This window comes from Saprolegnia diclina, assembly GCF_000281045.1.
Source record: "Saprolegnia diclina VS20 unplaced genomic scaffold supercont1.98, whole genome shotgun sequence".
NCBI classification, from domain to species: Eukaryota; Oomycota; class Saprolegniomycetes; order Saprolegniales; family Saprolegniaceae; genus Saprolegnia; species Saprolegnia diclina.
Window position 1 is genome coordinate 143,903 of NW_008246165.1, and position 12,570 is coordinate 156,472.

Sequence of the window (12,570 nt, forward strand, 5' to 3'; positions counted from 1 at the left end):
ATCCATGACGCAGGGTAAGAGAGCACCGAGGCATCCTCTGTGCACGCAGAGCGCGTCGGAGAGAAGATGGCGAGGGTGCCCGACCCCCTCCTCCAGCAGAAAATCGATGGCGTCGACGGCGTTGTTGGCAATGGAGCTGCGCAAGAGGTCGTCGTCGCGGAGCTCGGGCTGGTTTGCCCAAAGCTCCAAGACCACTCCAAACATACCATGCACAAGGGCACACTCGATGCCAGTGAGCGTCGCGCCTTCGCTTCGATGGGCCATGAGAAAATCGACGATGGCCCAATGCTGCTTGTACGCGGCTCGGTCGATGGCTTCAGGTGCCGACGCTGCGCCGTGGTCGTGGAGGTAGATGGCGACGTCCATGTCGCCTCGCTCACAAGCGTTGATCATCCAGGTAGCGTCAAGCACAACACCACGCTCGATGAAAAAGGCTGCGATTTCCAGGATGCCCGACGTTTGCTTTCTGATGACTTTTGAAAAGTACTCTGCGGCGTTCTCCAGCGAGCACCCGAGCGAGAGAAAGTGCATGGCGAGGAACACTAGGTCCGACACGGGCGCGTCGACGCGCACGGTAGTGTCGGTCGCGCGTCGATTGGCCACAAGGTACCGCACAACGTCGTCGTGGCCCAAGTAGGCGGCTGAGAACGTAGCCATGATGGCATTATCCAACGTCCCGAGCTCGTGCAGGTAGATGACGACGGCCAAGTGTCCATGCACCGCCGCATTCTGAAGCGTCGTCCGCGACGGCACTTGGTGGCACTGCTCAATGAGGAAGCGGACGACGTCAACATGACCATTCGTAGCGGCCGCGTCCAGTGCGGCCAAAGTGCAGTTGGCACCTTGCGCGACGAGGTCGATGACGATCTCCAAGAGACCTTGGGCGGCGGCGTCGTCCACGAAGCCGACGTACACGGCTTGTGGCATGTGCTTGTACAAAAACGCAATGGCACGCGGCGCATAGTAGAGACTGGCCAAACGCAGTAGACCGTCCGGCCACTCGAGTTGGCGGCGACGCCACAGCAGTGCTAAGACATCCGCATTGTTGGTCGACAGCAGCGCGGCGGGCAGCCAGGCGTCCAGCGCCCGCGAGACACAACCCAAGGTCTCGTCGTCAAAGTTGCGGTCGACAGCGTGCGTCTGCAGTAAAAAGTCTGCGATCTCAAGATGGCCAGTCATGAGCGCCGCCTCGATGGCTTCTTGGTACACGAGGTCGGGGCGGCAGGCGACGATCCGCTGCGTCGCGACCAAGTCACCTTCGCAAATCGCCAAGTGCAGCGGGAAGCGAGCGTCGCGCGTGCACAGCGTACTGAGGCACAAGCTTGCAGCGGCAAAGCCTTTCGTCGAGCCAACGTCGTCGACAGGATAGCATGTGACGAAGGTCGCGTCAAGAGCGTACTCGACTTTGTCCGGCCGCCGTGTGTCGTCCGGAAGACGGTCCGCGAGGTGGTTGAAGTCGCGGAAGCGAGACGCGACGTCTGCGTAGACGCCAAACTGGAAGCCGAAGATGACCGATGCGATCGGAGGCTGGGCTAGGACGACGCTGGAGAAGGTCGCCATGGAATCGAGGTGTGGGCCAATACTTGCGATGTCAACGCTGCCTTGTGATTGGGTACCATCAACATATCCGGAATCAGAGGCCCAATCAAAATGAGTTTTTCGATTTGCGATCTCCAGTCACCTCGATTTGCATCCCTCCAGCGAGGCGGCATGGTGTCAATAATGACCCATGGAGGCGGTCAGCCGACCCAAACTTGATAATTTATCAAGTCGAGAGGAAATGTCCGGATATATCTGGAGGAGCTTCGACAACACATTTGGTGGCATTTTACGATCGGCATGGCATCCCTCGATGTGATGAGCTCGCCGTCTCTGGCGCAAACAATCTTCAGCTTCCAGCGCGGCAAGTCGCTTCGCATTCTCATTGGCGCTTTCCTGCAAAGCTGCGAGAAGCTCGAGAAGCGGGGCTTTGAATACAAGCGGCTCGGCTGCACCGACGTCCTGCACCAGTTCAAGTGCATCTCTGCCTCCCGCTGAACGGGCCTACCGACGCCCGGTACCCGCTACACTGCGCGATTCTCAGCGGCAACCTCCGCATCGTCGAGTACATGCTCGCGTACAAGCATCCGACGGTGTCGCCGGCGGCCATCGACTGCGCCTTCATCAGCGGCCACATCGACATTGTTTGCGCGCTTCTGGCGGCCCGCAACACCGTGCGCCAGCTTTGCCGACCAAGCGACGCGACTAAGCCGAACGACACGCTCGTCGCGCAGGTGCTGCGCCACAACAGCGAGCTGCTGCTCGAGCTCTTCGCCGCGTACACGGACGTGCAGTGGGACGGCGAAGCGCTGCGGGTCGCGCTCTCGTCTGAAAAAGTTACCTGCGTCGAGTACACTCACGGCAGTCGACACGCAGAAGGTCTCCCCTGCTTTGATTTTGTGTACGCCCAGTGCCGCGACCGACCGGGCGCACTCGACACACTCCTCGACGACGCTGCTCGCCTCTCGCCGCTCTACATCGTCCAGCGCTTGCACGAGGACGGATTAGCGTGCACGAGCTTCGCCATGGACGCCGCAGCGCGTCGCGGCCACTTGGACATGGTTCGTTTTTTGCATTTGCACCGCACCGAGGGGTGCACCGTCGCTGCAATGGACACTGCCGCCGCGCGTGGCGACCTTGCAATCGTGCGCTTCTTGCACGAGCATCGCACAGAGGGCTGCTCGACCAAGGCGCTCGGAGGCGCCGTCGCCAACGACCACAAAGACATCGTGTGCTTCCTCCTCGATAACCGTGGTGAAGCGTGCTCGCCCCGGGCACTCGACATTGCATTGACCAACTGTCGCTTCGAGATGGCCGAGTACCTTCTCCAGCGCTGTCCGCACCTGACGTACGCGGACCACGGCTGGCACATGACACTGCTGCATGGCCCCCTCGACCTCATCATTGCGCTGGCCATACGCCAACCCTTGCGCCCGGCACCGTACACGCTAAACAAGCTTTTTGCCGCCCAACGACCGGAAGTGGTAGCTGTTCTTGTCAACCACGGTCTCATCACGTGGACGTTTGACGAGGTCTATGCCGCAGTCGCTGATGAACCCGGGACACTGGAGCTTGTGGCCACCTACCCGCGCACTCGCGATCTCGTTGTCGCGGCAGCGCTGGCAAAAGGGCTCCTCCCGTTGGCCCAAGAGCTTCTGGCGCTGGGCTTTCCTCTGTGCGTGTCCCTCGACACACCCATGATGGCGTGCCTTGGGTCGGACGCGGGGCTGCCGACGATGGAACTTCTCGTTGCGCACGGTGTGCCGCTGCAGGCGTCGTGGCTGGACCGGGCCGCTGGCGAAAACCTGGCGCTTGTTGAGTACACCCATACGCACAGCAACGGCGCATGCTCGGTGATGGCACTCGACTCAGCGGTAGCGAGAGGCCTTGACGACGTCGCCCGCTTCTTGATGGCCCATCGCACTGAGGGGTGCTCGATGAGCGCGGTTCGGAGCTGCATCACTCGCGACGACGACGTGCTGCTTTACGAGCTCTGCGCGACGTACCCGAACGTGTGCGACGAGAGGGCGCTCATGGCGGCCATCACCGAGACGCCGCAGCAGAAGCTTCAAGCCAAATACGTGCGCTGGTGGTGCCAACGACGAGGCCAAAGCGACCGCGACGCGTTCGTTGCTGCGCTCGACTTGGGTCTAAACAGCTGGGCCTTTCAGAGCCTCTTGGCGTCGTGCTTGTCGTCAAACGACCCCCGTGACAACCTCGTCTTCCTAAGCAGCATTACGGATGCAGTGCTCCAGCGTGGGTTGGGGCCCCGTAGCTGGCACTTGCGACGCGCGCTCGAAGCGCAGGCCTTGTCGAGTACCGTACGCACCGACGCAGCGGCTAAGGCATTGTTCGAAGCGAACGAGCTAACGGCGTGGGCCCACTACGTGCTTGACGCAACGTGTTAGTCAGTCGTAGTTTCTTTATGGTTTTCTAGCTGATATTTGAATTTCAGTTGATTTTTGCCCGCGGATCATTCAAGCGCAGAGAGTGATAGCTGCGATGATGAATATCACATGGCTGGACCTTACATTACGTCGTACAGTGTACATGGTCATTGTGCTACGTTGTCGCTGTACGTGTATCCCTCGACACCGGCAGCTCGTTCATGAACAGGATTCTTGATGCCCGCCAGAACACGTCCGTGCGATCCAGTGGCATCTTGTCTCCCTCTTAGCCTGCGTCCAAGCTCCACAGCTCAGCACCACAGCTCCCTCGCACCTCCTGAATGCAGAACGAATGCAGCCATTGGTGTCGCAACACAGATGATTGCGAATCGAAGATATATCAACATTCGCTCTCTGACGAACGTCGTCACTAGTAAATTTGCCACCAGCAACACAGAAGATGCAGCTCAAGAACGCCGTTGGCATCGTCACGGGCGCCGCCCAAGGCCTCGGCCTCGCCTTCTCCAAGTCAATCCTCGAGGGCGGCGGCCGCGTCTTCCTCACCGACATCAATGACTGCGCGCTGGCCGAGGCGGCGTGGGAGCTCCAGGCCCGCCACTCGGTCGACCGCGTCGGCTACGCTAAGCAGGACGTCACGGACGACGCGTCGTTTGACGCAATCTTTGACGCGGCCAACAAGCACTTCGACGCCGACCTTGTCAACCTTCTCGTCAACAACGCCGGCGTAAGCTGCAAGTACCACGAATTCTACAGCGAAAGCACGGCGTGGCGCAAGACGATCGAAGTCAACCTCATCTCCGTCATGCGCGGGACGCAGGTAGAGATAGCATCTCGCTGCGCATGCTAACATGCCTGTAGGTGGCGCTGCACCGCCTCGCCAAGCCCGGTGTCATCGTCAATGTCGCGAGCGCCGCCGCGTTCCAGCCGACGCCGCCGATCCCCGAGTACGGCATCACGAAGGGCGCCATTGTCAACTTCACACAGGCGATCGCGCACCAAGTCCAGGACATCCGCGTCACGGCGTTCTGCCCCGCGTTCGTCGACACCCCGATGGGCCAAGTCGCGCTCAAGGGCTCGCCACAGGTCGTCGAGGCGTTTGGCGGTCTCCTCACACCCGAATACACGGCCGAGGTCTTCCAGACGTCGTTGCTGGACGAGACGAACGCCGGCAAAGCGCTCCTGGTGACCCCGCGCCATGTGGGCTACCACGGCGACAAGCCCTAGCTAGTATAATACATCAGTACATTTGTCAAGCGTGCCTTGACCGCCTTGCCCAGCAGCGGCCGGCCTTCGAACGACCCGCGATCGTCGGTCGTCGCTTCGTTGTTGAAGTTGGCAACAGACGTTTGCATCATCATCTGGCCTGATTTTCACACGTTGTTTTTCACGTGTGAAAGGCAGCTCTTCACGGTTGCCATCATTTCAACCTGGGAAAATGACCCTCGAACACGTCGTTGGCATCGTCACGGGCGCCGCCCAGGGCCTCGGCCTCGCCTTCTCCAAGTCCATCCTCGAGGGCGGCGGCCGCGTCTTCCTCACCGATATCAACCACACGGCGCTGGTCGATGCGGCGCGGGCGCTCGAGACACAGTACTCGGCGGCGCGCGTCGGCTACGCAATGCAGGACGTCACCAACGACGCGTCGTTCGATGTAATCTTTGACGCAGCCAACCAGCACTTTGGCGAAGACCATCGCGTGAACCTGCTCGTCAACAACGCCGGTCTCAACGGCAAGTACTTTGACTTTTACGACGACAGCCGCGCGTGGCGCCAGCTCGTTGACGTCAACCTCATCGCGGTCATGCGTGGCACACAGGTGCCTCTCTTTACGTCGCGCTCTTGTAGCCATCATCGCTGTCTCACTAGGTGGCGCTGCGCCGCCTCGCCAAGCCCGGGATCGTTGTCAACGTGGCGAGCGCCGCCGCGTTCAAGCCAACGCACGTCGTCCCCGAGTACGGCACAACCAAGTGCGCCGTCGTGCATTTTACGCGCGCGGTGGCCACGCACACGAGCGACGTTCGCCTCGTCTCGCTCTGCCCCGCCTTTGTGGATACGCCCATGGTACAGGTCGTGCTGCAGCATTCCGCGCAAATGATCGAGGCTTTTGGTGGCCTCATGACCACTGAGTACGCGGCCGACGCCTTCAAGAAGGTCCTTCTCGACGAGACGAACGCGGGCAAAGCGATGCTCGTGACAACGCAGTACGTCGGGTACCATAGCGCCAAGCTCTAAGATCTTAGAGATCGAAACAACAAAACGACGTAGTAGCTACTCGGTCGCACCGGTTTTTTACGACAGATATATACGCCGTGTTGAGCTACTAGTACACGTGCTGAAGTGCCGAAGACGCTCGGGTTTGGTCGTTAAAGCGAGCCGATGGAGAGGGCTTGGTCGCTCGATTCGTTGGCGGCGCCGATTTCAATACATGATCGCAAATAGCACGTGGCAACAAATTCCCTCGGATAAGTACAGTGAGTCCACGATAGCCTCGCCACGCTGAGTCTGAGTCTTCCTCTGAGGGCAGGACATCAAGCAGAGGGCAGAAAAGACGCCGCCGCCACGCTGAAATGAGTCCTAACTCATTCAACGCACTATCCTATCGAAGCATACTGGTAAACATGCCTCGCCGTGTCGACAGATCAGGTACTGGATAGGCGAATTGATATTGAACACACCGTGGTTTTCTCAGTGAAAAATGCGTGGCGTGGGAAATGCAAGCTTCAAGTCAAGCCGCAGAATCCAATATGAACCACGTGACGGCGATCATCACCGGTGCGGGGCAGGGCCTTGGCCTCGCCTTCGCGACCGCGCTACTTGCCCAAGGCGCCCGTGTGCTCATGACTGACATCAACGGCGACGTCTGCGCCGCGAGCTGCCGTGCGCTCGAGGCCAAGCACCCCGGACGCGTGGCCTCCTTGCGGCAAGATGTGTGCGATGAGAACTCGTTCGCCGTGGCCTTTGACGAAGCCGAGCGCTGCTTTGGACCTGTGAACGTCCTGGTCAACAACGCTGGCGTTGCCATCCCGATGAACGAGTTTTACGAGGATGCAAGCGCCGCAGGCTGGAAGAAACTCATGGAGATCAACGTCGTCGCCGTCATGCGGGGCACGCAGGTACCCTGCTCCCACAACATTGGTTTCATCACATGGAACTCTATGCCTAGGTCGCGCTGCGTCGTCTCGCGGCCAAGCCCGCGCCGGCGATGGTGCCTATTGTTGTCAACATCTCGAGTGTCTCGGCCATTTGGCCAGTCGTCGAGCTGCCCGAGTACTCGACGTCCAAGGCGGCAGTGGTCGCGTTCTCGACGGCTGTTGGCAAACACATCAAGGCGACCGGCGTCCGCGTCGTCTCCATTTGCCCGTCGTTTGCCGACACTGCGATGGGTCGCGCGGCCGAAGAAGGCAAGCCGGGTATGACCAAGGTCTTTGGCGACCTCATGACGCCCGAGTTCGTTGCGCAAGGTGTTGTGCAGCTCATCACGGACGCCGACAACTCGGGCGGCGTCATGATCGTCACGAACCGCGGCTTCAAGTACCGCGGCGGCGGCGCCCCCAAGTCCAAAATTTAACGATAAGAGACTTGGACTGCGACTGCGTACCGTCCTCCATCGGCCACACCTCTTGGCGGCATCGAAAGCACGTAGCGCCACTGTCAATGCCAGCAGGCAGGAGCTCGACGCCGTACAGTCACTTGCGCGAGTGTCCTCGCGGTATCTAGATGCATGCGACATGGCCGCTGCAGTCCACACACCCGTCACAGCAACGAACGTTGTGACCGCCACCACTAGTACCATCGACGTTGGGCAAGGTAAACTGGTGTCTTTTCTGTTTGTAGCAGTCCACATATCTGAGTAGCGCCTTGCGCTCTCCTACCCCAGGCAAGGTCGCCAACCCCGAACTATCTAGGATCGCAATAGATCCAGATGTCTCGTCGTCAACTTCAACCACCATTCTAGAAACCACCGTCCCAGTACCACGAAGATGGCCACATACAAGGTCCTCCCAACGACTGCCGCGCCGCCTGCGACCCACCGCGGCAACGCCGACCGCTTCCGATCGTTTGCCTTCGGCTACGTCCACGCGATCCTCTTGAGCCTCCAAGTGCCCGTCTTCAACACGTACTTGCGCTTGGAGGGCTACCAAACTACGGCCTACGCGACGCTGATCACGCTGCCGATGCTCTTCTCGCCCTCAGCGCACACGCCACAGCACGTGCTTCTCGGCTGGGCCCTCTCGGCTCTCTGCCTCGGGCTCATGGTCGTCGAGCCGTTTCCAGCGCCGTACTGCGACGTCCGCTTCGTCCTCTGCCCACGCGGTCTCGCCCAAGCCGCGGACGAGCGCTGGCCGCATCACAACACCAATGCGCCAGCGAGTGCGGCTGTCTACGTTCTCTTGTCGACGCTGGTCGTGCTCGGTGCTGCTCTTGGCAGCGCGCCGCGGCCCACCTGCGTCTACCGACACCTTGGCGCTGCCGTGGCCTATGCGCATTCCGCGGTCGTCCTCAATGGCTCCGCCTATGGCGGCTCGTTTGCACTAGCACTAGCACCCAACACAGCCTACCTCCTGTGCCTGGGTCCTGCGCTCGCTGCGATCGCGACGGGTGGCGCCACCACGTCGCGTGCCGCAACACCGAGTGTCTGGGAGCTTCTCCAGCGACGTAGCGTGCGCCAACTCTGTTTCTTTGGCTTTGTCTTTGGCGCAACCAGCCGCTTCGAGTCGACAGCTCTCGCGCCCATCGCAGTGGCCTGGGCGTCCGTCGAGCCGCTCAGTGACGCCGTAGCTCGGCTTGTGGCCACGGCGCTGGCGCTGGCGATTGCACACGTAGTCGGAGCGCACGCCTCAAGCGGAAACTGGCGGCGGATACTGGTCGGTGGATCGATCCTCGCCGTGCTCCTGGACGCGACCACGGTCTTTCGCACGATCTGGCCCGGGCGCCGTGATCAGTGGGCGTTTGCCGGCGCGCGCTTGGCGTCGGCCATTCCGATCGGCCTCGAGCTGGCCGTGACGCACTGGGTTTCCTCCGACGATACCGCGAGTCTCGTGCTCGCGAGCGCATCGCTCGTCGGTGCGGCCGCTGGAGCGTCGCTGGCGCGCCTTCTGGATACGATTTTCGCGCCCAGTCAGCTCGCTGTGGGCCGCGACGATGCGAGCGCGCGCTGGAACGTTTCGCTGAGCTTTGCAGCGGCCTACGCGATCCGACTTCTTGGGTTGTGCAGTCTTGGGCTGATGCCGGCCAACGCGAGGTCCGTCGTGTCGCTCGATGCAACGAGCAAACGACGGGGTATTCTTCTTGCGTCCGGACTAGCGTCTGTCGCCATCGTCTCGGCGATACACAGTGGCTTGGCCACACTGCCAGCAACAGCCTGCTATCGCTTCGTCGGCGGTCCTGGCGCCCAAGTCGATGGCTCGTGCGATTAAACTTTGTAACATTAGCGAGGCTTTGAGCTCGGCAAGCGGGAAGCACGAGCGTTGGACTTCATCCGCAGAGGTGGCGTGGCGCTTTAGATGATGCGCGCAGTAGTTTTAGTGTCTGGCACAAGAGCCGCGCCCGAGACGTGACCACTGCTACTGCTGTGGCTTATTTGTGCGGCTGGGATCGGGGCGGACGCGCGCAACATCCATGTCAATCAAATCAAAAATAGGCAATCGCAACGACCACCTCCAGCATATGATATTCCATATTCGTTGTGAGAGACAAGGTGCTCGACAAAGTGCGCCGGCGGATGCCAGCAGCCAAATGTCCACCAATCAGAAGCAATTTATTCGCCCACAGCCACCAATCAGATCGCTGGTTACCACAATGATTCCAGAGATTTGGCAGCCTCGCCCGTTTACGTGGTGTACCAGCATCCCAGGGGATTAATTCGATGTGTCGTGTCTCAATCCGGCCAACCCATTGGCTATATATCGAGCCATTTTGTCCAATGAAACGCAGTTTCATTGGTCTAAGCCAATCGCATCGCGAAACGTGTCCAGTGAAGTGCGATTTCGGTGTCCCCGTAAAGTGCTGTCCATTTTCCGGACGTTATACTCGATTGAAGTATAACAATTGCGCTGAAGTGCGCCTGCGTACTTAACCGAAATTCACGCAACTTTCCAGTTAGGTGCGATTGCAGAAGCGCGCGAAGACTGCAGCAAGCGACGACGGCGCGTTGGCCCGGAAAAGTCTGCGCACGCAGCGCAGCGAAGGTCGAGCGTTGACTTTTGTCTAGGCCAACGCGCCGTCGTCGCAATACCGTTAAATCAACGCTTCGCATTCAATACAAAAGTTCCCACCAGCTCACCCCGGAAGGGACCTGTTAAACTATTTTGACCAATGAACGATGAAAAAAGATTCAACATCACCCCACCGCTGGGCGCTGAGCAGCTCGATGCCAGGATGGACCTCCAAAATTAAATCGCTCGGGCTTTGCAGGACAATAGTGTACACGCTGGCGAGCCCAACGCACCGCGCGGTGTCGTTGGCAGCGGCGTACAAGCGTTAAATTTCCCAAAAATCCCGACCACAACGCTGACGTTGACACGCATGGCGTACTTCTGTCAATAAAAGTTTTCGTCGTCGAGGAGAATGTCGCTGCCGACGGCCATGTCGTCGTCGTCGACCACGTCGCCCGCGTCGTTCTCGAGCGCGTCGACTTCGGTCGCGAGCTTCTCGGGGAGCGTGTCGGCGAGCATCATGGCGCTCTTCATGGACGACTGCAAGAGAAAGTAGCAGAGCAGCGGCAGCGAGTGACACGCCGACGCGATCTGCGCGGCCGCTGCGTTGAGCGCCGGGTGGTTGCGCAGCCGCACGTGCATCGAGTAGTCCTCCTTGGTCTCGACCTCAATGTGGAAACTCTCGCCCTCCAGCACGTCGCTCGTGAGCTTGAGCGTCATGGACGTCGGCGCCGCGACCTCGACCTGCATCGCGACTAGACGTTCTCTGCGTCACCCTCCGAAAAGATCGCGTAGCGTACCTTTGGTCATCGCGCCGTTGTCCATCTCGAGGACCTCGTTGCGGCCAAAGACGTTGCGCGGCCCGAGGAAGCAGCTCGCGAGGATCGACTGGAAGAAGAGGCTGTGGCCGACGACGCCAAAGATGCGCACGAGGCTGTCGGTGGACGCTTGCAGCATCTACGACCACCATGGATGGCGCGCCGATCACGAGCAGCAGGTTTACCGGAATAGGAAACGCGTGGAAATGGACGCCACCCGCAATCTCCTTGGTCACGAGCGCGCAGTCGAGGACGAGGCCCATGTTCTGCGTCGCCGAGAGCACGACGTTGGTGCTGCCCTCGCGCACAAACCGCAGATGTGACTCGAGCGAGATCGGGAACGCGCTCTTGTCTTCCTTGGTCTTGGTCGCCGACGGCGCCTTGTTGGCGAGCTCCATGAACGCCTTCTCGCGCAGCTCGTCCTGGTACCCGAGGATCGTGGCTGCAAGCCGGCGCGACTGGATGCCCGACATGATCAGCGGCGTGTCGCAGAGCACGTGCATGACCACCGAGCTCTTCCACTCGGTGAAGGTGACGCAGCCGGTCCACTCGCGCCAGCCGCCGCGGTCGGCGCTCGCGTCGCTCACGTCCTCGTCGTGCGACCGCTTGGCGCGCTTCTGCGGCGGCAGCGCCTCGTCAAAGAGCGGGAAGCACTGGAGCTCGTCCTTGAACGTGATGAGGACGCCGTCGACGCCGCGTGCAATGCTCCATTTCGGCTACCATCCCATCGTCAGCGGTCGAGAGTAGGGGTCGAGCGTACCGAGCGCGCGCAGACTTGCTGCAGCATCGCAAACATCTCGTTCTCGAGCTTGTCAAAGTTGGCTAGACACTGTCTGAGACGACGAAGAGGAAAGGACGTTGTAGTACTCTGCGGGAACTTGACGGCGAGCTCGGCGCGGTTCACGAGCCGGTACAGCTTGGTCGTGAACGGTTGGCTGTCGCCGGCCACGAGCGCCTTGAGGCTCCGGAGGAGGTCTTCGTCGCGCTCCGGAAACTGACTCGATTGCTCTACACCGATTCCTTTGGCACGAGGTGAACGATGGTGAAGGGTAGGACCTTTGATGACGGTGACGAGCGTCGTCGACTCAATCTCGCCCTACATACGACAACGTGCAGCTATCGTCGAGAGGAAGACAGGACGTACGTCGCCGCCCGAGAGGATAATGTCCAGCACAAACGTGTCGCAGTAGATCGAGATGGACGAGTCGTTTGGCTTCAAGACCTGCAACAACGGTCGTCAGCGAACGAGCGATCGCGCGACTCTACCTGCAGCTTGACAAGAGGACGGCTGAGCGCGGATGCGATCTTGGATACCTCAAACATGACCTTGTACGTCCCGACGCGGCCTTCGAGCTCGGCCTCGCGGAGCCCAACCTCGAGCTCCAGCGTGCTCAACGACGAGGCCATGCTACATCGCAAGTGAGATCGCATACGACGTCGACGCGCGTACATGCTGCGCAAGGTCGCAACGTGGGCTTCGAGCCGCTTCTCGTCCTTCTTGAGCTGAACGTACTGCTGGTTGCGGTTGTACCATTCGCGGTGCTACGAGGCCGTGACACGACGTCGAGGGCGATGCGTACGTACGACTTTGAGGGCCTCGAGGATGTAGCGGTAGTAGAGGCCGCCCTTCCACGTCGTGCGCTCGGACGG

The 12,570-nt window shown here is 60.3% G+C and overlaps 7 protein-coding genes across 7 annotated transcripts in view; 5 read left to right on the forward strand and 2 right to left on the reverse strand.

Annotated features, from left to right (window-relative positions):
• SDRG_15683 (hypothetical protein) overlaps positions 1-1,576 on the reverse strand; it is a gene marked incomplete at its 3' end in the record, with an annotated part of 2,000 nt that extends 424 nt beyond the window's left edge. The window contains exon 1 of the mRNA XM_008621862.1: positions 27-1,576. Within this exon, the coding sequence (XP_008620084.1) occupies positions 27-1,560 (1,534 nt within the window). The 5' untranslated portion in view covers positions 1,561-1,576. The remainder of the gene's footprint in view (positions 1-26) is intronic.
• Positions 1,577-1,839: 263 nt separating this feature from the next.
• SDRG_15684 (hypothetical protein) lies at positions 1,840-4,011 on the forward strand (the record flags this gene model as incomplete). The annotated part of the gene is made up of 2 exons (XM_008621863.1): positions 1,840-2,015; positions 2,084-4,011. 2 exons carry the CDS (start codon positions 1,840-1,842, stop codon positions 3,945-3,947), a joined length of 2,040 nt encoding a protein of 679 aa, XP_008620085.1. The 3' UTR covers positions 3,948-4,011.
• Positions 4,012-4,364: 353 nt separating this feature from the next.
• SDRG_15685 (hypothetical protein) lies at positions 4,365-5,242 on the forward strand. The gene is made up of 2 exons (XM_008621864.1): positions 4,365-4,764; positions 4,806-5,242. The coding sequence occupies exons 1-2, from the start codon at positions 4,387-4,389 to the stop codon at positions 5,169-5,171; spliced, it is 744 nt and encodes a 247-aa protein (XP_008620086.1). The 5' UTR covers positions 4,365-4,386; the 3' UTR covers positions 5,172-5,242.
• Positions 5,243-5,350: 108 nt separating this feature from the next.
• Positions 5,351-6,246, forward strand: SDRG_15686 (hypothetical protein). The gene is made up of 2 exons (XM_008621865.1): positions 5,351-5,763; positions 5,814-6,246. The coding sequence occupies exons 1-2, from the start codon at positions 5,383-5,385 to the stop codon at positions 6,177-6,179; spliced, it is 747 nt and encodes a 248-aa protein (XP_008620087.1). The 5' UTR covers positions 5,351-5,382; the 3' UTR covers positions 6,180-6,246.
• Positions 6,247-6,690: 444 nt separating this feature from the next.
• SDRG_15687 (hypothetical protein) lies at positions 6,691-7,586 on the forward strand (the record flags this gene model as incomplete). Its single annotated transcript, XM_008621866.1, has 2 exons — positions 6,691-7,060; positions 7,111-7,586. Coding segments are annotated over 2 exons (775 nt in total), but the record flags the coding sequence as incomplete, so codon positions are not given.
• A 326-nt stretch (positions 7,587-7,912) lies between these two features.
• On the forward strand, positions 7,913-9,401 carry SDRG_15688 (hypothetical protein). Its single transcript, XM_008621867.1, has one exon. It carries the CDS (start codon positions 7,928-7,930, stop codon positions 9,362-9,364), a length of 1,437 nt encoding a protein of 478 aa, XP_008620089.1. The 5' UTR covers positions 7,913-7,927; the 3' UTR covers positions 9,365-9,401.
• A 965-nt stretch (positions 9,402-10,366) lies between these two features.
• SDRG_15689 (hypothetical protein) overlaps positions 10,367-12,570 on the reverse strand; it is a gene marked incomplete at its 5' end in the record, with an annotated part of 4,404 nt that continues 2,200 nt past the window's right edge. Inside the window, 10 exons of the mRNA XM_008621868.1 lie at positions 10,367-10,857; positions 10,903-11,059; positions 11,106-11,636; positions 11,681-11,742; positions 11,788-11,928; positions 11,977-12,016; positions 12,065-12,142; positions 12,187-12,328; positions 12,371-12,462; positions 12,505-12,561. Of these exons, the coding sequence (XP_008620090.1) occupies positions 10,487-10,857; positions 10,903-11,059; positions 11,106-11,636; positions 11,681-11,742; positions 11,788-11,928; positions 11,977-12,016; positions 12,065-12,142; positions 12,187-12,328; positions 12,371-12,462; positions 12,505-12,561 (1,671 nt within the window). The 3' untranslated portion in view covers positions 10,367-10,486. The remainder of the gene's footprint in view (positions 10,858-10,902; positions 11,060-11,105; positions 11,637-11,680; positions 11,743-11,787; positions 11,929-11,976; positions 12,017-12,064; positions 12,143-12,186; positions 12,329-12,370; positions 12,463-12,504; positions 12,562-12,570) is intronic.

What these genes read in the sequence shown, in the direction of transcription:
- SDRG_15685 (XM_008621864.1), top strand. Translation starts at nt 4,387, where the DNA reads ATGCAGCTCAAGAACGCCGTTGGCATCGTCACGGGCGCCGCCCAAGGC. An exon ending in CCGTCATGCGCGGGACGCAG is followed by an intron (nt 4,765 to 4,805) that starts GTAGAGATAGCA and finishes ACATGCCTGTAG; the next exon opens with GTGGCGCTGCACCGCCTCGC.
- SDRG_15686 (XM_008621865.1), top strand. Translation starts at nt 5,383, where the DNA reads ATGACCCTCGAACACGTCGTTGGCATCGTCACGGGCGCCGCCCAGGGC. An exon ending in CGGTCATGCGTGGCACACAG is followed by an intron (nt 5,764 to 5,813) that starts GTGCCTCTCTTT and finishes CTGTCTCACTAG; the next exon opens with GTGGCGCTGCGCCGCCTCGC.
- SDRG_15688 (XM_008621867.1), top strand. Translation starts at nt 7,928, where the DNA reads ATGGCCACATACAAGGTCCTCCCAACGACTGCCGCGCCGCCTGCGACC.